The sequence below is a fragment of the Neopelma chrysocephalum genome, unplaced genomic scaffold (genome assembly GCF_003984885.1).
Source record: "Neopelma chrysocephalum unplaced genomic scaffold, ASM398488v2 Primary Assembly neopelma1_89, whole genome shotgun sequence".
Taxonomy (NCBI): domain Eukaryota; kingdom Metazoa; phylum Chordata; class Aves; order Passeriformes; family Pipridae; genus Neopelma; species Neopelma chrysocephalum.
This window is the reverse complement of record NW_020897751.1, coordinates 3288761-3312868: the sequence shown is the minus strand read 5'-3', so window position 1 is coordinate 3312868 and position 24108 is coordinate 3288761. Positions and strand designations below refer to the sequence as shown.

At 54.2% G+C, this 24108-nt stretch overlaps 1 protein-coding gene across 3 annotated transcripts in view; it reads right to left on the bottom strand.

Annotated features, from left to right (window-relative positions):
- Positions 1–1781: 1781 nt before the first annotated feature.
- The window catches only part of UNC5B (unc-5 netrin receptor B), a 53586-nt gene continuing 31259 nt past the window's right edge, over positions 1782–24108 (bottom strand). The window contains exons 2-17 of one of the 3 annotated variants that reach the window (XM_027693002.1): positions 18012–18233; positions 14450–14593; positions 12919–13022; positions 12148–12328; positions 11410–11577; positions 10432–10596; positions 9682–9714; positions 8997–9191; positions 8330–8722; positions 7645–7732; positions 7388–7556; positions 7049–7282; positions 6008–6157; positions 5581–5745; positions 5302–5483; positions 1782–4590 (exon numbers count right to left, since the gene is read on the bottom strand). In XM_027693002.1, coding sequence (XP_027548803.1) covers positions 4425–4590; positions 5302–5483; positions 5581–5745; positions 6008–6157; positions 7049–7282; positions 7388–7556; positions 7645–7732; positions 8330–8722; positions 8997–9191; positions 9682–9714; positions 10432–10596; positions 11410–11577; positions 12148–12328; positions 12919–13022; positions 14450–14593; positions 18012–18233 — 2759 coding nt within the window. In that variant the 3' untranslated portion in view covers positions 1782–4424. Of the gene's footprint in view, positions 4591–5301; positions 5484–5580; positions 5746–6007; positions 6158–7048; positions 7283–7387; positions 7557–7644; positions 7733–8329; positions 8723–8996; positions 9192–9681; positions 9715–10431; positions 10597–11409; positions 11578–12147; positions 12329–12561; positions 12672–12918; positions 13023–14449; positions 14594–18011; positions 18234–24108 lie in introns of those variants that run through there. The other 2 variants (XM_027693003.1, XM_027693004.1) reach the window with 2 other exon arrangements.

Below are 24108 nucleotides of genomic sequence, written 5' to 3'. Positions count from 1 at the left end.
GAAACGGAAAGGCTTGAGAGGAGCACACGGGTTTCTCTCCAGAGGTTTCTCCTTGGGATTTTCATCTGCATTGACATGCCAGCCTGGGAAAGCACCTGAGGAGATGGCACAGCCTATCCGAGTCAGTAGCTCATCAGCTCTGAGGGATTCGCCTTATATTTCTGACCTGCTGCCATCCATCACATCAAAAAACCCACTGCTGGAGCAGAGCCTTGGATCACATCAGCACAAGGGACTGTGACAGCCCAGCGGGGGGGACAAAGCCAGGCCACGCTGGGCCAGAGCCACCACGGCCCCTCCAGACAACATTACCCACACCCGAGAGACCCTGCACAGCAACACAGCCCCCCACACGGGCTGGGGGCAGGTTTTAGGGACACCCCTGCGCTGCTCTGCTGCTCCTGCATGTCCTCTCTCCTGCAGAATAAATCTGTCAACGCTTAGCAATGGGACAGCTGTCGATTTTGAACCTGTCATGGGGACTGGGGTCAAGGTATCAGCTGAATTTTAAGGGGATCGAGCAAGCTGGGTATTTCCATAGGGGAACAACGGGTGGAATCAGGCACCAGTCGGTCAAAGCTATCCATGGATTTGGGCCCTTGGAGAGATGGTTTAGTGGAAAAGGTGCCCAAGGAAAGCAACTTGGGAGATTGAGGTTAAAGGAATTCGGGTGTAAAGAAAGGGACAAGGGAGAATGGCTTTAAACTGACAACGGCAGGGTTAGTTTGGATATTAGAAAGAAATTTCTTGGTTGTGCAGGTGGTGAGGCCCTGGCACAGGTTGCCCAGAGAAACTGTGGCTGCCCCATCCCTGGAAGTGTCCAAGGCCAACTTGGACAGATCTTGGAGCAACCTGGGCTACTGGAAGGTGTCCCTGCCCATGACAGGGGAAAGGAACAAGATGATCTTTAAAGTCTCTTCCAATCCAGACCATTCTATGATCCTTTGAATAGCTTATCTCTTCTGGGAAGGCATTTGCCTCAGCACCCTATCCGGAGCTGGAAAGCCCAGCTGGAAGGGTTTGGCACTTTTGCATGGCTACATTTTAAGTGCTGCGGTGTTAGGGCAGCACTTCCCTTTTCTTTCACTGGTTGCAGAATCCCCATGCCTGCCCAGAGCAGGGACAACGATGCCATCTCCTGGTGGCACCTGGACTAAGTGAGTGGCCCAGGCAGGCTCAGCGGGACCCTCATATTCCCCTGCAAACCCTTCTGGCTTCATTTCCTTGCTGGAATTGAAGCAGAGGAGCAGCGTTAGTGCCTAAGCGAGGCAGGAAGTAAAGGGGGATGCTGGAGGACAGGGATGTCCAAGCTGCAGATTGCAGCTCCGTGCTCTATTCCCCCTTCCCAAATTACCCACCCTGATCCTGGTCATTGCTGGAAAGGGCATTGTTTTCTGCAGGATATCCCTTGGGGAAGGGAATGAACTGCTGGAGAAGGTGGCTTAGAGAAGAGACTCGGCTGTAACACTCGGCTCCCACCTTGCAATCACCCAAGCGGGTCCAAAACAACCCATCAATCCATCTCCAGCTCATCTCCATCAGGGACTCCAACAGCAACATCCTCCCACTGGCATGCCTGTGGCATCCCAGCCAAAAACTGGTTGGAGGGATGCTCACAGGGATCCCCATGCTGCCAATGCTGCCAGAGCTGAATCCCTGCAGGTGCTAAACCCTGCAGGAACCAGCAGCGAGTGATGAAAAGAAAAGGAGCAGATTGTTTCTTTTTCTTTTTTTTTTTTATTAGACTAGGAAATATAATTTATTGCATAAAAATTAATTTGTTACAATAGGAATGCTAAACTTTATTTACAGTTCTTTAGTTTACAGAATAAACAGACACGGTTTCAGAGGATGCCACCAGGCCCATCCCCCGGACATATAAATATGGAAACAGACTGCGGAGCAAGAGATGGACACTGCCAGCACAACATGGACCATGGGGCTGCCTTTGCCAAAAGGCCTGGCTGGAGAAACCCCTGGGTATGGTGGGAGGTGTGGGAGCTGCACCCATGGAAGAGGGGCACAGGTGCTCAGGGGACCGGGATGGGGGGCAAACCCTGCCTCCCTCCTGCCCCACTCCCAGCACAGGTTCCCTGGTCTGGAGAATGGGGAGAACCTCCCCAAACACAGCTGGGCCGGGCGGCTGCTGCCTGCCAAAGGGAAAAAGGGAAGATGAATGCAATGGACGGGGATGGAGCCAGAGGCACCTGCGGGCGGGACGGATGGACGGATGGATGGACAGACACACGTGCCGGTGCAGTGATCCATAAACGAGAGACAGCGAGAATGGGAGCGAGAGAGATTCAGAGGCAACCTGAAGGAGTATCTCATCTCACAGAGAACACCGTGGAACTGAGAAAGGGGCCCTCCAAACCACCAGCAGTTGGTTTGATCCATCGAGTCTTCATTTCTTTCCAAATTTCCTTATTCCTCCTTAGCTCAGAGACGGGGTCTCAGAAATGCTCAAATGCAAGCTACAGGATGGACATAACCCTTCCCATGTGACACAGGAGCTCACCCAGCAGCAGTCTTCCCATCTGGCACAAGTGGAAAAGATTCCTTCTCTCCCACAGCCTTGAAAACCCAGCAACAAGCCCAAAGATCCCGAAACACAACAGAGAGTGGCTCTACGTGTTCCATCACGGCTCCAAGAGCTGCCCAGAGGAATCCTATCGTGCCCCAGCAATACTGAAAGCTCTCCCCGAGCTGCCCCGTGCAGGTGATGCTCTCCAGGGCTCCCAGAGCGTGCTCCAGTCCCCAGCACACTGTGGGATGACACAGGCACCCCGTGGCACTGGGCCAGGGCTCTGCAGCCAGGACACTGCATGTTGCAGCCCAAAGCAGGACCTGCTCCTAATACTTCCACTGATGGAGAATCCACAGCCTTGCCGTGTGACCTAGCCTAATCCTGAGCTTACCACCCCCTTCCTCTATTTTTTTCTTTAAAACAGACAAATTTCTAAGATACAGCACTCGCTGAGTAACTATTTCTATCTGCAGGCAACCTAAATTTTTACCTTCATCAAGACACCGTATCTGTGTGAGGAACCTGGTTCCTGCCTACCCCTTGATTACTTTCCATTCACTCCACAACTTCCCCATTGTTACAAAAAGCCTGTTAAAGGGAAAAACAGGAGCTGCAACGAGGGATGGGATGGAAACCTGATCGCTGCTCACGATGCCGTCCCTCATGTGGAAATGCTCAGCCTGGCTCACAACTTGGGGATGCTGAGGTATTCCTCCCTGAATCCCTCCTGAAATACTGCATCAAAAACCGGGGATGAGCACATGGACCCGAGATGAGGCCACATCCCAGCCCATCAGCCCTCTCTCTGCTCTCCCTGGATCCTTCCACAAGCCACTCCTCACCTCCCTCTGACCTCCAGGCCCAGGTTTGGAGTGTTCACTGCAAAGTCCTGCTGGGTTTAAAACACCCCCCACTTTGGCTTCAGGGTCTGGAGGTTGGTGCAGGACCGAAATCTTTGGTTTGTACTGAAGTTACAGAAATGAAGGCGCAGTCATCCTAAAAAGCTCCCCCAAACAATGCCAGGGAAGAATTCATTAAAAATACCCATATCTGGATGCACTCTCCCCACCCTGAACCCCAAATACAGGGCAGCTCCCTCCTCACAGGTGGAAGGGAGTCCCTTGTTCCGCTGGGCACTGCAGCCAGGGAAAGGGGAGTTTGCAAGGGAAAAAACCTTGGGAAGGGTCTGAGCTGGCCCTGAACCAGAGGGGTGGAGAGGCACTTCACCCTATGGACTCCCCGGGGGTCCCAGGACATGTAAACATGTTTTGCTTGACTTGGATCACACGCTTTTCCCTACAAAAGTGTGTCCATTGAAATCTCTCTCTCTGCCACCCTGACCACAGCAACGCTCTTGCTCTCACGCACCAAAAAAAAAAAAAAAATTATAAATCTGCCTTTTTTTTTCTCTTTTTTTTTTTTTTTTAAAAAGGACACATCCAAAGATCTGGATAATAAATTATTTGCGTTTCCTAAGAAACTTTTTTTTTCCTTTTTTTTTCTTTCTTATTTGCCTCGTTAAGCTGCCTGAAGCCTTTGACAGGAGTTAAGCCGTTCGCCTGGATTGAACTCGCCTCTTCAACGCAGAAATGCTATTAAAGGAGGAGGAGGGGAACCCAAAAGAAGAAGGAAAAGGAAAGCCCCCATCCCGACTCAAGAAGCCCTAATTCCTCCCCGTGCCATGAGGAGGAGGAAGAGGAATGCTGCGTAACACTTGGATTGCTTGTAAACGCTGAGGACGGGTCTCTAAGGCTGACAGTGATGTGGGAGGGAGGAGGAGTGACGACCTCTGCCCTTCCTTGCTCAGGATGGACGTGCCTCCCCTCCCAGCTGTCGGGGAAGGTCCCCTCCTCACCCCCTGTTTTGTCCTCCCGGCCCACCAGCTGTGGGAGCATCATCAGCAGTCCCCCTCCGTGGCCATGACCACCAGCATCTCACTCTTGCCCATCTCCTCTAAGGCACTGGCCAGGGTGTTGAGGTCACCGTCGTCCTGGTGCTCGGCTTCCCACAAGTCCAGGAGCACCCCGGTGGGGCTGGCTTTGGTGGCAAAGTAGTTCAGATACCTGAGGAGGAGAAGCAGAGGTTGGTGTGGTGCCCTTCAGGGGTGGAAGGAGGGAGGATGCCAGAGCAGCAAACCTGTTTGCAACATGAACTGTGGCAAGAATGCCATAACACAAATGCCAAAGCCCTCAAGATGCCATCTTCAACTTTTACACAGAGCTGACCATGCAAAAGCAATGTAAGCTTTGTTTTGCTGAGATTACCCTCCCTCCCTTCAGTCTTCAGGGCGAACCCAAGCAGGAACAGCACTGCCCTGGTCCCAGGGCCATTCCAAGTGCCAAGAGACCCACAGATGGATCTCAGAATGGTTTAGGTTGGAAGAGACCTTAAAGATCACCTCATTCCAACCCCCTACCACAGGCAGGGACACCTTCCACTATCCCAGGTTGCTCCAAGCCCCCTCCAACCTGGCCTTGGACACTTCCAGGGATCCAGGGGCAGCCACAGCTTCTCTGGGCAACCTGTGCCAGGGCCTCCCCACCCTCACAGGGAAGAATTTCTTCCCAATATCTCATCTAAAGCTCTCCTCTTTTAGTTTAAAACTGTATCCATGGATAGAGATGGATATAACTATGCAGAACTGTATCCATATTTTTGGTTGCACCTATTGAGCTGGACATAACATCACTGGGGCCTGCATCACAGAGGGAGCACAGAGTGAAGCCCCCCTGCCTGGGGCACAGCAGTGGAAAACAAAGCACAGGGACACCCACCGGTCCATGGAGAGCTTCTGGGCAAGAAGTCTCCAGTCGTTTCCCCTGGAGCTGGGAGCATCCAGGCTGTTGCAGATCTTCTGCCGGATGGAGAGGGGGATTTTGAAGGCATAGGGTCCCACCTGGGTGGTGGGGGTGGCACCACTGTGGTGGGAGCGGAGGGTGTCGAATGAGCTGGAGTGCTGCAAGGGGAAGGACAGGGAGAGATGTTGCAGCACAGAGTTGAAATACCCGAGCGTGTCCCCTCGCTGTGACACCCCCCCCCTCCACAGCGCTCACCTCTCCCAGCGTGATGTGCAGCTGGAAGATCTGCCCTTCCCCTTCCACCTGCCGGACGCAGATCTTGCAGGTGAGCTCGGTGGAGGCCTGGCTGTACCTCTCCAGGGTGAAGGTGCAGTGCAGGGCTCGCTGGCTGCCGCTCCAGATGTGATAGAAGGGGATTTCCTGCAGGCCACCAAAGCACGGGCTCAGCCAAGGCTCCAGCAGCTCCCCTGGGAGGTCCCACCTCCTCCAGCCACCCCACAAGGGATGAGATGGGACAGCGGGACCCCACAGTGAGCATCCCTCCAAAAAGACCAGAAAACCAGTCACCCTTCCTCCCCATCCCTTTGGGAAACAACTCTGGAGATAAAAGCAGGGCACCCCCAAACCCTGTGGTGCCTGGCTGAAGATGGTGCTGCCATTCTGAGCCCCCTCAGCCCCTCACCTGGTACTTGGCCAGCAGCTTGCTCCTCCACAGGGCATGGGGGATATCGTGGATGGAGAGACGCAGGTTGTGGTAGCTGTCCTTGAAGGGCAGGGGCTTGGGCTCCTCCAGCAGGTACCCTCCCAGTGTCCTCTCCAGCTCCAGCACCTCCTGTGGGCAGCGGGACAGGCAGCATGAAGACCCAAGAGAAGGGCAGGGGCTGCTCCTCTGCCCACCTCCATGCCCAAAGCCAGGCATGGAGCGGGGAGAGGAGCTGCCAAGAAGAGCCAGCAGCAACAACAAGCCATGGAGAGCAGCTTTTGCCACCCCAACAGAACTTGCCAACTCATCTCATGCAGCAGCCTCACCTAAAACTTGAATTTTATAATGTGAGCATCCGTAAATGCCTCTGTACTCCTCAGAGAATGCAAAGGTCCAACACAAGGGTCAGGGACTCCTTTGAAGGGTGCCACCCTACTTGTCTTTAACATCATCCCACCATCACACCAGCAGCTTTTAGGAGAAAAAGACAATCTGGGAGCCAGAGTGCTGCCTACATCCCCATCTAGAGGCACCACAGCAATCCTGACAGGATCCATAGGACAGGTCACAGGGAATCACACAGCCACCACACCAGTGGTCCAGGTAGCCAAAGCATCAAAACTCCAGCTTCCTGTGCTGCACTGGATGGTGTCTATACCACAAAACACTCTGAAGGAGGGGAGAGACACAGATCTATGCAGGAATAAGAGGATCTATAGAAAACTGAGGTAAATCACAGCTTTCTGCGCAGCAGAGAGAAAATCCACCCATGGGCAGCCCAACCTCTCATGGAATGCCTGCAGGAAGGGGTTCCAGCAGAGGAGACAAGCAACACCCTCATTGTTTCCTTCAGAGAGGGCGCAGAAGGACAGGGAAAGCAGTAAACACCTTATTATTTCACTGTGGTCACTTTGCAGGCAGTTGCATCAGGTTGTCTGCTCCCTGGGGCCAGGCCACCCTGAGAGGCACCAGGCAGCATCTTGCTGCCAGCACAAACAGCTTTGGGAAGGTGATATTTACCTTCAGAGCATCTGGCGTGTCCTCCAAGCAGTAGACCTTGAGGCTGTACTCCAGGGAGGTGCAAACGGTGGGGGCAAAGATGGCCAGCTGGAGCCTCTTGATGGCTGACCTGGAGTAGGACTCTCCCACGAAGACGTAGGTGCCCAGCTGGTCTAGCAAAATGTGGCAGGACTTGGCTTCCAGCTGGCAGTAGCAGGGAGTGTTGAGGGTCTCCTCATCCAGGGTCACAACTTCCTACAGATGGGACATCAAGGCTGGGGGTCAGCCCATGGTCCCGAGGGCTTGTGTCCCTCAAGGCTGATGGTCTCTGGTGGCTGCTGGGCTGGGTTCCCACCTTACCTCCCAGTTTCCCTGGTGGGACTGTGTTTTCAGCTGGTAAATCCAATCTGAGGAGCTGACGTCGGCACAGTGGGGAATGGTCAGGACGACGGGGCGGCACAGGAGCAAGCCAGTGGGCCCACAGGTCACTGCCGGGCTCAGCACCGTCTGCGTGCCCTCAGAGGGCAGGCTGGGGAGGGAGAGGGGACACTGGTTGGAAAGGGAACTCCACAGTGACCAACAAGGAGCGGACATGCGGGTGGCACAGGGTGACTTACAGGGCACTCTCTGCCTTGTTGAGGACCAGGTACATCTCGTAGAACTTCCCCTGGGGGATGGCCCCGTGGGGCACCAGCAGGCTCACCCCTGGAATGGAACACACAGGTGTTGTTAGTCACAAAAAGAGGGAGAAACCACCCTCCCATCCCCCTGGCCAGACAGCACCAGGACAGCAGGGGAGCTAGGGCAGCCCAGAGAGAAACACTTCCACATCAGAAAATCATGGAATGTTTTGGGTTGGAAGGGACCTTAAAGATCATTTTGTTCCAACCCCCTTGCCACAGGCAGGAAAACCTTTCACTGGATGAGGTTGCTCAGAGCCCCATCCAGCTTGGCCTTGGACACTTCCAGGGATGGGGCAGCCACAGCTTCTCTGGGATGGCCCACAGCTACACCACTTGCAGGGATGAGCCAGGCCAATGCGTGAGGATGAAAATCCTAATCTTTGGATCTTTTTGCAAGGTGCTGGCGCTGGATCAATATCAGTGAAGGGCCAAGTGAAACCCAAGGAGGCTGTGACCTCTAGCCTTCCAAGCCTGGCTTAGGAATGGCTTTCTGCCTTTCTTCCCTGAGCCAGCTTTTGGACAGCAAAAGGCTGCTCACAGCAGGCAAGTTTTCTAGGACAAGAGCAACCCCTTGATCGTTCAGCGGCCAAACAGTTTCTCCTCCCAGCTCGGGGCTTACCAGTGCCTGGCACGGTGAGCCTTCCCCCCAGGTAGCCAAACGTGCCGCTGGCGCTGTAGCCGTGCTCCCGGGGCAAGCCAAGGAGGTGCTGGGAGCCCAGGGCTTTGCTCCGCACGTTCCCGAAGTGCCCCTCCCTGGCGGTGTCCCCCGGGTAGGTGCCGGTGGCGGGGACACCCCCAAGCAGGTCCGTGCCATCGTGCAGCCCCGGCGAGGAGGAGGCGGTGGAGGAGTTGTACACCTTGATCTTGAGGTTGGGCAGGGGGTCCAGCAGGGGCGAGTTGGTCATGGGGATCTTGTCGGAGGAGTCCTGCAGGGCGTACATGGGGCCGCGGTACAGCCCCGCACTGGCCGTCAGGTCCGGCTGCATCGAGGGGTGCAGCAGCTGGGAGTTGTCTGGGGGAGCAGGAAACACAGGTGGGATGAAGACAGCGGAGGAAACAAGGGGTTGGGAAAGGACTGCTTGAGTGGAGGAGATCACAGAATCCTAAAATGGATTGGGTTGGAAGGGACTTTCAGGATTACCTAGTTCCAACCCCTCTGCCACGGGCAGGGACGCCTTTCATTAGACCAGGCTGCTCAAAGCTTTGCACTGATTCCCCCCATCATGGAGCCCTCAGCCTTCAGAAATCAGCACATTCCCCCAGGAAAACGGGGCTGTGGCTCTCACCGTGCCGGGAGGTCTTGAAGTTGACAGGGTGGAATCCTCCAGTGAGAGCAGCTGATGAGTCCGTGATGTCCGTGTCAAAATCCCGGCATCTCCTCCGGTACACCACCACCCCCACAGCCATGAGGATCACGATGAAGACGAAAATGGCCACCACCAGCCCGGCATACAGGGCCACGTCACCTGTGGCCTCCAGCACTGGGAGGGATTAAAGAAGCGGAGGTGAAAAAAGGAGCATGAGAAATGCACGTCAAGACCCACCAGCACTCCCCAAACACTACCACCGACTCAGGCACGAAGGGGAAGATGCGTACTGGGCCTGCTGGGAAGGCTGGCAGGAGGATGGAGGGTGTTTTCTAAGAGCAAGAAGTCAAGAGCGATGCCAGAGAATGAGATGGAGGTGAAGCCCTCAAACCTTTGGAGGACACCAGGCCACAGCTCATGCCAACTTCACCTGAGCACCAAGGATCCCAGAAACACTAGATTTGTGCAGCTCAGGTTCATGTTCAGCCCTCACATCCTAACAGAGACAATCCTGAGGAGTACACAGGAGTTTTGGGGTGGGTTTTAGTTGCTCCCTCTTCCCACCCTGTCCTTGCCCAGCTGTTGAGGAGCCCAACCACAGATGCAACAGAACAAAACCAAAGAAACAAACAGAAAAAAAAATGGCCATGAAATGAGCACTTACGGTGGCTTTTGGGTTCGCTTAGAACTCTTTTATCTGTTAGGAAAACAAAGTTAGAAAAAAAAATGGTGAAGGTGATGATGGGCATGAGATGAAGCAGAAAGTGGGGGGAAGCCAGCCTGGGGACATGGGAGATCAGCATTGTTCCCCAGGGCATGCCAAAAGCAAGGCAGAAGCACAGTGACAAGGGCATCCCCGTGCCCAGCCAGGCCCTGGGACGCATGTCCTTATCTAACAGGACTTTGGAAATATCTGGCCATGGCAGCATTAAAGGGGACAGTGGTGTCACACAGCAGCAGGTGGCAGCATTGGGCTGCCTTCAGCGTGCCCACTCACAGCACACCACCACCATTATCTTCATTACTGGTTTGCTTCCCTAAACACTCAGCTCCAGAGCTCCTACACAGCAACGACCCAGGGCAGGTGTTTTCACGGTGGGGCTGAGAAACCCCTTCTGCTTTGCCCCCACCAACCACAACCAGCCTTATTTCAGCCGAGACCCCAAACCTAGAGGGGGGCCGAGGGTCTCAATGCCATTGGGACATTTAGATCCCACAAAAAAATCCCCAGGATTTCTTTCCTACAGGTGAGAACTAGCTTTGGGAGGGGTTAGTCTGCTTGAAAACACCTCTTTAAAGACACAACCTAAAAGCTCCACTGGCTTGCAGGCGCAGCCAGCGACAGCGTGGCCAAGCGCCGGAGCAGCATGGCCAGTGGCACCACACGCCTGTGCCCGCCTGCCCAGGTACTCACTCTGCAGGCAGAGCCCGTCGGTGCAGTTTTTGGAGTCCAGGAGCCCCCCGCTGCAGTCCTTGCCGCCGTTGCGGGGAGCCGGGGCGGTGCACTCGCGGCTGCGCCAGTGCGTGCACTCGGTGCTGCACGCTGACCACTTGCTCCACTCCGTCCACGCGCCGTCCACTGCGGGACACCCAACACAGCAGCGTCAGGAAAAGCCCTGGCACGGCCCCGGGGGCTCGTTCCCCAGCACCGGGATGGTGCCGGAAGCACAAAGGGGCTTCCTTGGGGGAGTGTTATCCCAGTGCATCCAGCCCTGCTGCCATCTGAGGAGGGCAGTTGTGTCCCTGCAGATGCCCCCAGCTCTTTGAGACTAAAATAGGGTAGAATCATAGAATGGTTTGGGTTGGAAGAGACAATAAAGATCATCTCTTTCCAACCCCCTGCCATGGGCAGGGACACCTCCCACTAGGCCAGGTTGCTCCAAACCCTGTCCAACCTGGCCTTGGATACTTCCAGGAATCCAGGGGCAGCCACAGCTTCTCTAGGCAACCTGTGCCAGGGCCTCACACCCTCATAGGCAAGAATTCCTTCCCAATATCTAATCTAAACCTACTCTCTGTCGGTGGGAAGCCATTCCCCCTTGTCCTGTCAGTCCAGGCCCTTGTAAATAGTCTCTCTTTATCTTCCTTGTCGGCCCCTTCAGGCACTGGAAGGCCACAATTAGGTCCCTCAAAGCATCCTCTTTTCCAGGCTGAACAATCCCAACTCTCTCAGCCTTTCCTTACAGGAGAGGTGCTCCATCCCTCTGATCATCTTGGTGGACTCGCTCCAAGAGGTCAATGTCCTTCCCATGCTGGGGACCCCAGAGCTGGATGCAGTACTCCAGGTGGGTGCTTTGGATGGGTCTCCTGAGCTCCTATCTCTGTGGGATGCACTGGGAGCAGAGCTGGGCCATGGGCAGTGTGGGCATGCCAGGCTGCGAACCTGCCTTACCTGGGCAGAGGGTGGTGCAGGTGATTTTCTGGAAAGGCTGCCCATCGCAGAAGGAGCCGCCGTTCAGCGGCGCGGGGTTGGTGCAGGTCCGGGTGCGCTTCTGCCAGCCCCGGCCACAGCGGTTGTTGCAAGGAGACCACTCGGACCAGGTGGACCAGCCACCATTCACTGCAGGAGGAGATGGACAGCACTAACACCAGAGCCCAGTTCAGCAGGGACAGCAGCTAAGCCTTGGCTTCTCACACCTGTGACCACCCTTGTACAGCTCCTTCTCACGAAAAGCAAATCACAAGACTCCTTCTCGTGTATCCCACCTCATGCCCAAGATGCTCAAGCCTTTTGGTTAAGCCCTTTGGGACAAAGCTTTGGTCTTTTTTCCACTTGGCAAAATATTTTTGTGCCTGGCCCCAGGGAGATCCTTGGTTTCATGGCCAAGTTCAGCCAAATGCAGCTTTTCAGCTGCTTTGAGAATCAAAGCAATCCAGCTGGGTCCAGCCTCCATCCACCTTCCTACCCAACAGAGAAGGCTTGGAAATACCTCCATCCCTACACCTCCGAACCTCCCCTAACAGGCTGCACAAGCTGTAAGAGGCTCCTGTTCTGCAGATATTGGTTATTACCTAACTTCATGCACTAATTTAATTCCCTCCTGCCACTCCCAGGAAGTGCCCGTGTTCCCCCCTGGCCTGGGGGCACGGCCAGCAGCAAAGGTCCCCTCCCTGGAGCGAGGGCTGGTACCGTAGACGATGACAGCGGCCGTGGTGCTCCGGCGCTTGGCCACGATGTTCTTGGCCATGCAGGTGTAATTAGCAGTGTCCAGGAGCCGGGCCTGCTTGATGATGAGGTTGTGGTCGATGGTGATCAGGAAGTTGGTGTCCTGGGAGGGGTCGATGACGTCCTCGTTCCTCAGCCACTCCACCTGGCAATAAAGGAAGGGGTGGGTGAGGACAGTGATTGAGCCATCACGGAGACCACTGATGTCCTCAGCACCTCGAGCACTGACTGGCCAACCTTGCCTCTGACTGTATTTATTTCTCCTTAAAAACTTAAAAGTCTGAGGCACATAACTGCTGCTTGGGCCAAGGATGTGGCTACCACCAATGCACAGCTCCCAGGGGCTGACAGAGCTGTGGGCATGGAAAGCTCCACCACCTTGGCAGGGAAACCCATCCATACTGACTTTCCCAGCAGCCCTCTGCTCCCACTGGTGACTGCTCCCCTTCAGCCAACTCCTTGGGCTAAAGATTTTCCCTCTAAAAGGGGTTAAGGGCACCTCAGGAAGGGTGAGGGAGGTGTTCTGAGCAGGTGCTGAGGTTACGTGTGTTACTAGATGTCACAGTAACAGATCCACTGCCCAAAATAAACCTTTCTGCTGAACAATGAGAGCTGACGGCCTCGGCACGAGGCCATCCATCATGGCCACAAGCCATGTGCAAGGACGTGCCCTGGGAAGGGAGGGGACACCTCAGCCACCAGGGTGGCATTCCTTGGGGCTGTGGAGCCACTCACCTCGGCCTGTGGGACCCCCTCGGGCGGGCGGCACTGCAGCAGGACCTCGTGCTCCAGCGGGACCTCCTTGCCCAGTGGCTCCTGGTCAAAGTTCTTTCTTAGGTCTGGGAGAGAAAGGAAAAGCCAGGGGTTACCAGCACTGCTGCAGGAGCAGGGCAACCTCCAAAACTTTGGTGGGCACCTCAGCACCAAGTGCCCACAGGTCAGGAATAGCACAGCCAGAGCAAAACATGTCCTGGGAGGAAGGAGCTGGAGAATCATGTTTTCCAGGATGCGTTTGGGCAGCATGTGGTGCTCAAGGACAGTATCTTTCCTCCTTCACATTGTTGCAAGCTTACACCCCATCCTGTCGTTTCCTTTTGGGGCTAAACCTTGGCTTGACCACTGTTTCTTTATCCCCCCTCTTTCCTTCTCCCTCTGGACCTTGCTTCAGGACCCTCTTTTCATGAAGGGGGAAAATGAGATTTGCACAACAGTTCAGCTCCCACATCAGTGCTGAAGAGCATTCCCAGATTTCAGGGCTAAGGGGGTTTGTTGCTCAGCTCTGCCCTAGTTGGTCCTGGCTAAGCCACAGCCCCAGACTTGCTGGAAATGTGGCCATTGCACTCCAATGGGGAGTGGCTGCAGAGGAAAAGCCAGGTTTCCTCAGCAAGGGGCTGGACAGTGTTTTGGGGAAGGAGAGAGATGACCAGCAGGGCCCCTCAGGATGTGGGGCACATGGCTGTGTCCTGCTCCAGAGCCTTGGAGGGAGCGGGAGCATCACTAGATGGTGCTGCAATCCTCTGCTACAGCTCCAGCCCTCTCAGTGAGGCTTCTGAACCCTCACTTCACCTCATCTGCTCTGAAAAAACAACGTGTTCAAGGCCAGGTTGGATGTGACTTTGAGCAACCTGGTCTAGTGGAAGGTGTCCCTGCCCATGGCAGGGGGGGTTGGAATGAGATGAGTTTTAAGGTCCCTTCTAACCCAGACCATTCCATGATCCTCTGATCCCGTGATATTCCCTGTTCAGGCTAAACCCTTCAGCCAATTCATCAGCCCTCTCCATTTTGGATAACACGTGGGATTATTAGCCCTCTAATAGCAAAATCCATTTGGGGCTGGGGAATCCTGGCTGTTTTCCCATGGCTTTGCCATCTCATTTTCTAATCGAGCAAACTGGGGCGGGAACAGCCCAATTAACCCACCCTTAGTCAGGCTGACACCCCCAAACAGCAGCTCAGAGAAGTGACATATGACAGCAGGGACGTCGGGGACACTGAGCCGCTGATTCAGGCAGAGCGTGCAAGGTGCTATCTTTGGGTTATTAGGGATAATAAAGCACTGGGAAGAGCTGAGCTGACGGGCACTGCGGCATTAACCCAGATAGCGCCACGGCCTCTCGCCCAGAAGCAAAGCTGGAGCTGGGATGGGGAGGGAAGACCAGCAAGGATGGGTCATTCCTGAGCGACCAAAAAGCGACTTCAACAGGGAGCCAGCTTTTGGAGATGGGCCACCCCACGGAAGCAAGCGTGGCATGTCCCGGGCACTTACACGCTATGCGGACGTAGGCGCGGCGGCTCTTGGTGGTGCCCGCCGAGCTCCAGGCCACACACTGGCACCAGTAATCCTCCAAGCCAAAGAGCTCCTCCACCTGCTGCCGGGAGACCTCGATCTGCACCTCCCGCACCAGCATCCCTGGAAGGGGAGAGAGGGACGGCATCAGCTCGGCAGGAGCATCTGGGAGGAGGGGGACCGAGGCAGCACCTGAGAGGGATGGTGGACATGCAAAGCTTGAGGACAAGGGCATCTCATCTGGGGATGGCACCTCTGCAAATCAGGGGGACTGTTCCCTCCAGAAGGTGACTTGGATTTGAAGCCAGGGCAGTGGATGCCGTGGAATTGTCTGGTTTTGTCCCTCCTCAGTCTGACTGAGCAGGACCAGGACCTCTCCACCATTTCTAGAGGCATCACCCTCCTCCACCAGCTCTCTCCCATGTCACCAACATCCCTGCCCAGACTCCTTACCCCCCCCAGGGTTTGAAGGATGCCTCCCAGGCTTTGTTGCAGGGAGAAACCATTCCTGTCAGTGCCACTTAAATACAAACATAACAAGACAAACAGAAGATCTTAAGGCAATCACCCTGGCCATGGCAGGGGTGTGGTGGCAAAGGTGACACCACCATGTTCAGAACATGCTGAAGCATCAGTGGCCATCACCAAGAGCAGGAGGGACTCAGGGCTTACTTTTCCTTATTTTAAGCAATACTTGCCCTTTTTTTTGCAGTTTCTATTTTAAAAAGGCCTCAATTTCACGGCGATCGAGCGCCGCACGCTCCCCAGCTGTAATTTTGTTACAGCCCGCTCCCAGCGCTGTGAGGAGCAATTACTGTCTCTCTGCCACCTTCCTGCAGGAGAGCTGACAAGGAAATACAATTTATTTTGTCACTATTCAGGGGAAAGAAAAAAAAACCAACAAAACAAACCAAAGAAAAGGTATTTGGGCCAAGTGCTTTTGGGAAACTTAGGATTTTTAGAAGGACCCAGGATGGAGATGGCTCAAACACATCTTGTCTATCTGGAAAGCTCCAGTGGGGTGGGTTGAGCAGCCTTGGAAAGGTGGGGAGCATCCTGCAAATGCCGTATTTCTGTCCCCCTGAAAGCAACGACTACCCAAAACTGTAGGCTGAGCTCAAGGCTCACAGGAGTGACTATATAAGGGCTCCCAGGCATCCAAACCTGGCTGCTTTTCCCGCCCTGCCCTTCTCACCCAGCTGAATTATCCTCCCTGACTTGGCCTATTTTTGCTTTCTTCCACTTGAAATGTTTTGGATCAGACGCAGACAGAGCATTACTGAGCCGGGCTCATTCAAGACACGTCATCCTAAAAGTTCCTTTTCTTTTTTTTTCCTTCTTAAAGGTCCGTTTTTCCAAGCTTTTAACCGAGGACACTTAAAAACTAACCATGTTAACCTGTGCCTTTGTGCCCCGCTCTGCCCTGTGCCCTTTGCAGCAGCTTTCCTGACCAAGGTCAGGCACTGCAAATGCAGATTTTCTAGCATGTTAAACCACTTTGGTTCCAGCTCCTTTTTTCTCGGGGAAGCTGCCGGGCAGAGATGCCCACGCCAGCAGCTTTTACATGCACGGCATCACCTCCACGCTGAAGGTACTGTTGGTGTGTTCCCTGACAGCAGCAATACCATCTTTGAAGCCTGGACGGAGGTGGTGCACGCTGTTTCCTCCACAGATTGCTGGGAGGGCCCAAGGCAAAGGAGTTTCCCCTGCAACAGGTTTCCCAGATGGATGCTCCATTCCTGGGAGTGTTCCAGGCCAGGTTGGATGGGGTTTGGAGCAACCTGCTCTAGGGGAAGGTGTCTGCCCATGGCAGGGGATGGAACTAGATGACCTTTAAGGTCTCTTCCAACACAAACCATTCTGGGATTATATGAGCCTATGAAATATAGTGGGTTTTTTCCACAGTGCACATCAGTAAGCCATGAAACTTCCTGCTGTAGGGTGCTGGGATGATCCAGAGGAGAAATGAGTCCTAACAGCATTCAGACAAATTAACAAGTGGGGAATTCATCTAGGGCTGGACCACACTGCTCAGATACTGCCACCAGAGCAGGGAGTCCCTAATCATGGATGGCAGAAAGCTGGGAGGGTGACAGAGCAGGCTGCATCATTGCCTCCTTGTCCTGGTTCAGTGCTCTTCCCCTGAGCATCCTCCACTGCCATACACAGGGCACAGGGACCTTTGGCTCAACCCAGTGTGGCCAGATGTTATAAATAAATTCAAAACCCCTCAGCAAAGGCTGCTCGGTCACTGACCAGCTCTGACTCTGCCCTGGAGTGGTGAGGGTTTCAACTCTGGCCTCTGCAAGAGCTGGAAGGTGGAGATGCACCCTGGAAAAGAGAAATGCTGCACCCCCTGCTCCTGTCAGCCTCTGGAGAAGCAAGGGGACAGCTCTGCCCTTCAGAGATGGCATCTCTGACCACCCTTCCTCTGGAAGAAGAACACTCCAGGAATAGCTGAAGCAGCTTTAGGAGGACAGGCTCAAAGAGCCGCAGAGGAAAGAAATGATCCCCCCTTTGCAGAGCAGATTCAGGGACAGACCCTAGCACAGACTGGGTCATGGCTAGTGCAGGATGGAGAGAGAGAGATGCCAGGGAAGGGCAAGGCTGTGGGAAAAACCACAGGGACAAGGGCAGATCCTGTAAAAGTACTTGTGGCTCCTCCAGGCTGATGAAGTCTCTCCTCTAAGCCCAGCCTGACTTCTCAGGCCAACACCACAGCAGTTCAAAAGGGCTGCCTTGGTTTAAAGCCCTCCAGATGCCACGTGCTCAGGGATTTGCAGAGAACAGATGTTACGTGGGAACTGTGACTGTTTTCCTCCACCCCTGGTCAGACCACAGGTACCAAAACTGGCGCAGAAAAGACAGGAGCTGAGCTAAAGCATCCCAATTTTAGCAAATTAACTTGATCACACGATATATCCAACCCCACACCTTCTTCTCATGCCAGGAGGTTTCAAGGCATGGACCAAGCAGCACTGTGGAGCCCAGTCCCATGGAATAAGATCCCCCTAAAATGTCCGAACCACCTTCTTACCTCCTGTTCCAGGCAGCCAGAGGCTGACTTATCCTCTGAAGCAGGGAAGAGCTCATTTGCCATCAAAAGGCATTTCAAATCCTACCTGCAATTGCTCTCATTACCCATTAAACACCTAATCCCTCTGCGAACCTGAGTAAGCTGCCAGCCTTTGCCACCCCTCCTGGCAATGACTCCTACGTGTTGATTAGGCACTTTGCAGGAAAGCTGTTCCATTTTTTTATCGGATTTAAACATGCTGCCTTTAAAATCCCATTTAACAAGCCTAGGTCCTGCAGAAGGGTAAGTGTGCAAGCAGGCTGGCTGAGTTCCCCAAGCTTCCAGGGGGTGTGGTGACCACAGCACCACCATCGTGCCCTCATCCGTGCTCTGGAAAGTCTACCTGTTGTTCTGCCTGGAGGAGAGCCCTCAACAGGTTGGCTGTGCATGAGGAAAAAGGGCAGAAACACCTGGAAAGACGAGAGGGAAGGGGAGGCAGGGGGATGCTGGGGTGGGTTTGCTCACCAGTGACCTCATCCAGGCTCTCCTTGGTGACGTGGTCGTTCTGGTTGACCCACTCCCCGTTGCACTTGAAGTAGATCTGGGTGGCAGGGTTGGCACGGCACACGAGCTCCACGGGCTTGTTCTTCACAATGTAGGCGTCCTGTGGCTCCAGCAGGAAGTGAGGGAGGGTCTCCGCTGGCGCTGAGGGGAAGGAGTCGGGCAGCACATCGCTGTACTCCAGCCCTGCCAGGGGAGCCAGAGGGTGGGGAGGTGCCCTTAGTCCCATCCCAGCAGGAATGCATCTCCTGCTGACACCGCTTCATCCCTTCCTGTCCTTCCCCAGGAGTGCCCTGCACATGCTGGTGTCACCAACAGCCCTTGCTGAGGATGCTTGGAAAAGCAAAAGAAGGCTGGAGGCTCCCCCAAAACCAGAAAAACAAATCCCTAAATCCCTGCAAGCGAGAGAGCTGCGGGGTTTATCCTGTTTTTCCCTGGGTACCAGCCCCTCACCCACACTCTGAGCCCACAGCCTGGGTGATCTCACTAGAGGACACCATGAGGGAAAAAGCAGAACAAACTCGGGTCCAGGGATGCTGATGAGGACACTGAGAGGCTCCACAGGGGCTGGTGTCCCCCACCCCAGGTCTCCTCCTCACAGCCCTGTGAGGCACGGGTATGCCCCAGGGAAAATGCTGGTAGGGCTCAGTGCTGGGAATGCTGACCATATCCCAGTACAAATCTCAGACATCCAGTGTGAGATCCACATCCTCAGTGGAGCTGCGTTTGGGATCCCACACCCCTGTCAACACTCGGATTTCAGCATCACACAACAGGTGAGCAATTGCTTCCAGCCCAGCCAGCTCCAGAGAATATCACCCAAAGGCGCCACCAGGATTCACACCCTCCCACCCCAGAAACCAGGGGTCAGTGACCTGGGGACCTCCATCTTCCTGCTTTTATGCTTTCAAAAACCATCTAAATGCAAAAATAACTGGAAAAAGAGGTCAGGTGTGCTCAGGCCAGGCCAAGAAAAGTCTTGGAAAGAGGTTAGCACCTCAGTGCTCACACAGGGACATAATCCCTGAGGAGTGGGAACCTCAGGGTGGCTCATCCCCAGCAACAGCTTGGGAAGATGGTGTGACTGATGCTGAGCATCATCTGCAGGAAGCCTGTTTCCAGACATTTCACTCATTAAGACCAAACCCAAATATCACAGGACTAATAGAAAAATCCACAGAGGTGCACTGGGATGCTACTGCTTAACCTGGGAATCTCACCAGCAGTCAGGTCACATAGCAAGGCTTTTCTTTACACCCAAAGGAGTTATGAGCTTTTCCTCCTCCTCTCTTCCCTCAGCCAGAGCTGTGATTCTCAACTCCAGGCACTGCAGCGTGCAGGAAAACAGTAAATATCCCCAGCCCTGTGATAACATCTCCAGAGCTGGCAGGGAAAAGCAAGGAGCCCACTCCCTTCATCACCCTTGGCAAGGAACGGTGCTGCACAGAGAGAATCAGAATCCCAAGATGCGAGGAGGAGGAGGAGGAGGAAGAAGAGAAAAAAATAAATATAATCAGATGCATCAAGAAAACAAGATGACCAAGCTGCCTCCTGAGCAAAAATCAGTGAGGGGAAAAAAAAATGCACGAGGTCAGTCGTTTAAAATCCATTTAGGAAAATTGACTTTCCATTTCCATTTAACACAGCACTAAGGGAGAGCGGTAGGACATTTGTCATAATCCATTAACTGCTCTTTTGGAAACAATGAATTAAACTCCGGGCTAATTTCTCTCTCTCTGGCTGGCTCTTCCCCACCTCTCTGCTGCTGGTTATTTCGCCCCCCATCTCGTTTGCAGACCTGTGGTTTTCCCAGGCCCTGTGGTGGGCAGGGGGACAGGGAATGCTGAGGTGTGAGCCCCCCACCCTGAGCAGTCCCACACTGCCCCCCGTGCCCACCTCAGGCCCCCGCTCCTGCCCCCCCTCTCCTGCTGAGCAGCCTCTTGCCTGTGTCCCACCAGCAAATATCCTTTATTTTTATTCTTATTTCTTTTTTTAAGTTACTACTCAATTTTTCATCTGCTGAGTTGTTGTTTTGTTGGTCGTTTGCTGGTTTTTTTATTTCAAAAACCGCTTCGATGCCACAAATCTAAATTCCCTGGCAAAGAGGGCTGGCAGGAGATAATCTAACTGGCAACAGAGGCAGCCAACAAAACTTCACTCCTGGGCTCGTGTGAAAACCTCCCTGAAGTGATGCTCCCTGTATCCCTGTGCCATGCAGCCTGCAAAGTCACACCTGAACTTGGCAGCTGGGAAAGGGCACAGGTACCCTCCAAAAATCCACCTGGGGGCTTGCTGGCCACCCATCCCCAGGGCAGGGGTGGCTCCTGGGTTTTGTTTAATAAGAATGACCCACAAAGCCTCAATGTCCCTAAAGAAGCCAATTTTCAGAAGGTCCTTCCCCTATGGAGGTGACACCCTAAAGTGCACATCCCTGATCCCAAACCATGGGCAAGGAGAGGTCCTCCTCCAGCAGTCAACACCAAAGACATGTTTTCTTCCACCTCAGTGCCCCTTTGGTGACACTAAACAGGACCTCAGGTCATCCAAGAGGATCCGGGAGCGGGGAGGGGATGAGTCACGGCTGGATGGGGATGAAAATGCCAGGTTTGTGACTCACCAGTGATCATCTCCAGTGGGATGGGTGATGCTCCAGGCTGTGATGGGAGCCACTTTGGCCCCCAGCAGAGGGCTTGAGGCTGAAACACCCCTGGAGGTACCAAAAACCTGCTGGGTCCCATCCGAGCCCCTGCTCCAAGAGGGGGGGTCTGCCCAAATAAATGCTGTGGATCTCAAGCTCAACACTTCAAGGTTGTTCTTATGGAGGCACAGCGGCTTTGGGGATGAGGGTGATTGGAATACAATGTCCCCAGCCAGATATAGCATCTGCTTTTGGTGGCTACAGAAACCTGCTCAGTTTAAGGTTTGAACCCAAAACACCTGAACCTTTAAAGCAAAGAACATCCTGGCTGCTGAGAAAGTTTAAATTCTGCAAACTCACAACATCTGAGAGATCTTTTTTCCCCGGACAAGAGAGATCTGGGGCCAAAAAAGCAGCTCCAACAGGAGACAGGGGAAAAGGACGATGGTTTTTTTGTGGCAGACTCACAACTGGGGCCATGCCATGGAATCCCAACCCCACAGATCCCTCAGGCTCATGGATGAGAGCAAATCAAGGGGGAGGATGATTTCTCCATCCAGAAATCCAGCTGAAAAAAAAGGCATGTGCAGCTGGGCAGGGCGCTTTTCTCCAGCATGATATGGCCACTAGTATTTAAACAAGCTGGGGAAGAATTAAGGCACAGGAACAACGGGGACTTTGGATAAGAAAAGGGAGGAGAACCATGCTGGGCACATTTATCACAAGCCATCAACCCAGCCTTTCATCCCCCTTCCCGACTCCCGGCCACCCGCCGCATGGGAAACCTCTCACTCGGCTAACACGCACGGGGGGCCCCCAAAAATTCCACGTACAGTCGGTGGGGGGGGAAAACATGGCTGCTTGTGCCATGTGGAGGAACAACTGCTGCTCCTTCTGCCCTGACTATCCAGCACCAACTGCAAAACACCCCAAAAATAAAAGCACTTTCCCAATGGTGCAACCCCCTCACCTCACCTCTGCTCTGCCCACCCGAGGTGACACTTTGGTCCACTGACCACTGGAGTAGCATGCACAGGAGATGCTTTTGCATGGGAAAGCAGGAGAGGAGCCCTGCACAGCCGGGATTTCCAGTCCCACAATCAGACAAGCAATAAAACTCCCAGCAGTGACAAACTAATAAATATTTGAGCATGCGCTCCACTGACTGCCATCATCATCTCCCTGGCAGACGTCTACAGGGGGTTCCCATCTGCTGGCTTCCCTCCTTCCTGCTGGAGGTGGGTGCCTGCTTCCCAGCTCTCTTTTGGGGTTTTGTTTTCCTTTTTTTTTTTTTTTTGGAAGTCCCAGGCTGTCACCATCCCACAGTCTCACACTGCTCGGGGCATGGTGTTACGGGGCGGCTGGAGCCTTCAGTACTCGAGATGGAGCCTTCGGTACTTGAGATGGTTTTTTTGGGGGGGAAAAGGCAAGGAGGAGCAGCTCTTGGCTCGACCCGTGGGGCCAAACCCTGACGCCCTGAGGATGAGCGTGGTGGGAGCAGTGAGACGGAAAAGGGAGGAGGGGAATAGGCACCGAGGGCTTCTTCTCTCTTCCCATCCCTCATCACACGTTTTAATCTGCCGGGGTTGAGCTGGATTATCCGCAGCATCTGTTCCCTGGGGGGTGACCTGCAGATGTTTGCAGCCAGCACTTGCAACTCGGTCGATGATCCCAGGCAACCCACCCACCCCCTCCACGGGGAGCAGCACTGGAGCTGGGATCCAGCCTTAACCTCCCTGCCTCACCCCAAACCTCGGCACAAGGGATGGCAAGCCCGGAAAGCAATTCCCCTTGGAAAGCAATTCCCTTTGCAGCAATGGCTGAGCAAACCTCCACAGGAAAGCGTTAAAATCCTCTCTCCTGCAATTGTTATCCCTCCAAATATTTGGAAGATTACAGGAGCATTAGTAGCTGCCCATCACCCACGGCCACCACCCCTCCCTCCCCATCCCTCCCCCGTACCAGGCAGGCAGGGATGCAATGTAAGGATGTAAGGATTAAGCTGGGATGCCTGGGTCCTCCGGCTGGGTTTCTCCGGCTAAATCTCAGTGGCAGTGGACGCTTAACCCCTTCTGTCTCCACCTCCCCCCATTCCCACCCGCCTCAGGGCAAGCGCTGTTTCATGGGAAGGCCTGGGAGGCAATGGTTAAACCTGCCAGGTGGGTTAAAATCCTCCTGTAGAAATGAAAAAATATATGGCAGCTTATCTCCAGCACCACAGGAGGAGAGTCATCTGCCTTCCCAATCCCCCTTCCCAATCCCCCAGCAGGGATGGGAAGGGCTCTGGCTCCAGAGACCGAGATGGAGGGGATGCTCTGGCCACTGGCTTGGCCAAAGGAGGTGTCTGAAAGGCTGGAGTGGGACTCCCCCCCTCCCCAAATTCCCCCTCCTACTGCTTCCAGGGAGAACTCATTTAGGGATTAGTGCTGTTGCCATTTATGCTCCAGCAGATTTCTGTGCTGGAGCCATGGCGTGGCTCACTCCTATTGCAGAATGCCTGCCCCAGTGAGGGCATCCCCACTGCAAGCCCCAGAGGGATGCAAAGGCTTCCCACCACATTCCAGTCAATCCCTGAGCTTATGGGGAACCAGAGTCACCACTCCAGGCCTGCCCTGTTCCCATGGGCTTTCCATCACAGAGTGCCCTCCTGGTACAATTCTGTGTCCAGCGCTAACACACAGCCAAGCTTTTCATCCTAAAACCACCCTGAGCATCCTTCCTCCCCCAAACATCATCCTCTATTCCCTGAGCATCCCCTTCTGATCCCAAATTCAGCCCCCCACACGTCTGTGGTCACCCAACGTGACGCCCCATCACTGAGGAGGTGACAGCAGCATGGGGCATCTTCAAAGGCAAAGTTTCCATGAGGTGGGGCAGTGCCATGCCAAGCCCACTGACCCTTCTCCAGGGATGCCTTCCACTGGAGCCACAGCAGGGAGAAAGGAGGACCACCCAAAATACAGAGCGTCACTGAGGATGGGTTTGGAAAATTTGAAGCCACTCACATCAAACTCTCTCCCTGCTGCCTCCTTGCACAGAGCCCACAAAATCCTGTGCCTTCAAAACCCTGGGATTTTTCAAAGCGGGCTCAGGCACAAGCTGGGAAGAGCTGACGAAAGTGAGAGGCAGGGAATGTAACAGGTCCCCAGGGCTGGCTGATGTAACCCCCGGCCTCATTAACTCAGCGTGGCTCATTAACCTCTCCCTCGATGGGACAGACCCAAGAGAGGCCAAAAAACTGAGCATGGAACCTCTGGGGGGACCAAGGAAAACCAGTGGTATCTGGCCTCTGGGTTCATTTGGGCTCACACTGACAGAGGGGAAATTTAGGTTAGATTTATGGAAGGAATTCTTGGCTGTGAGGGTGGGGAGGCCCTGGCACAGGCTGCCCAGAGAAACTGTGTCTGCTCTATCCCTGGAAGT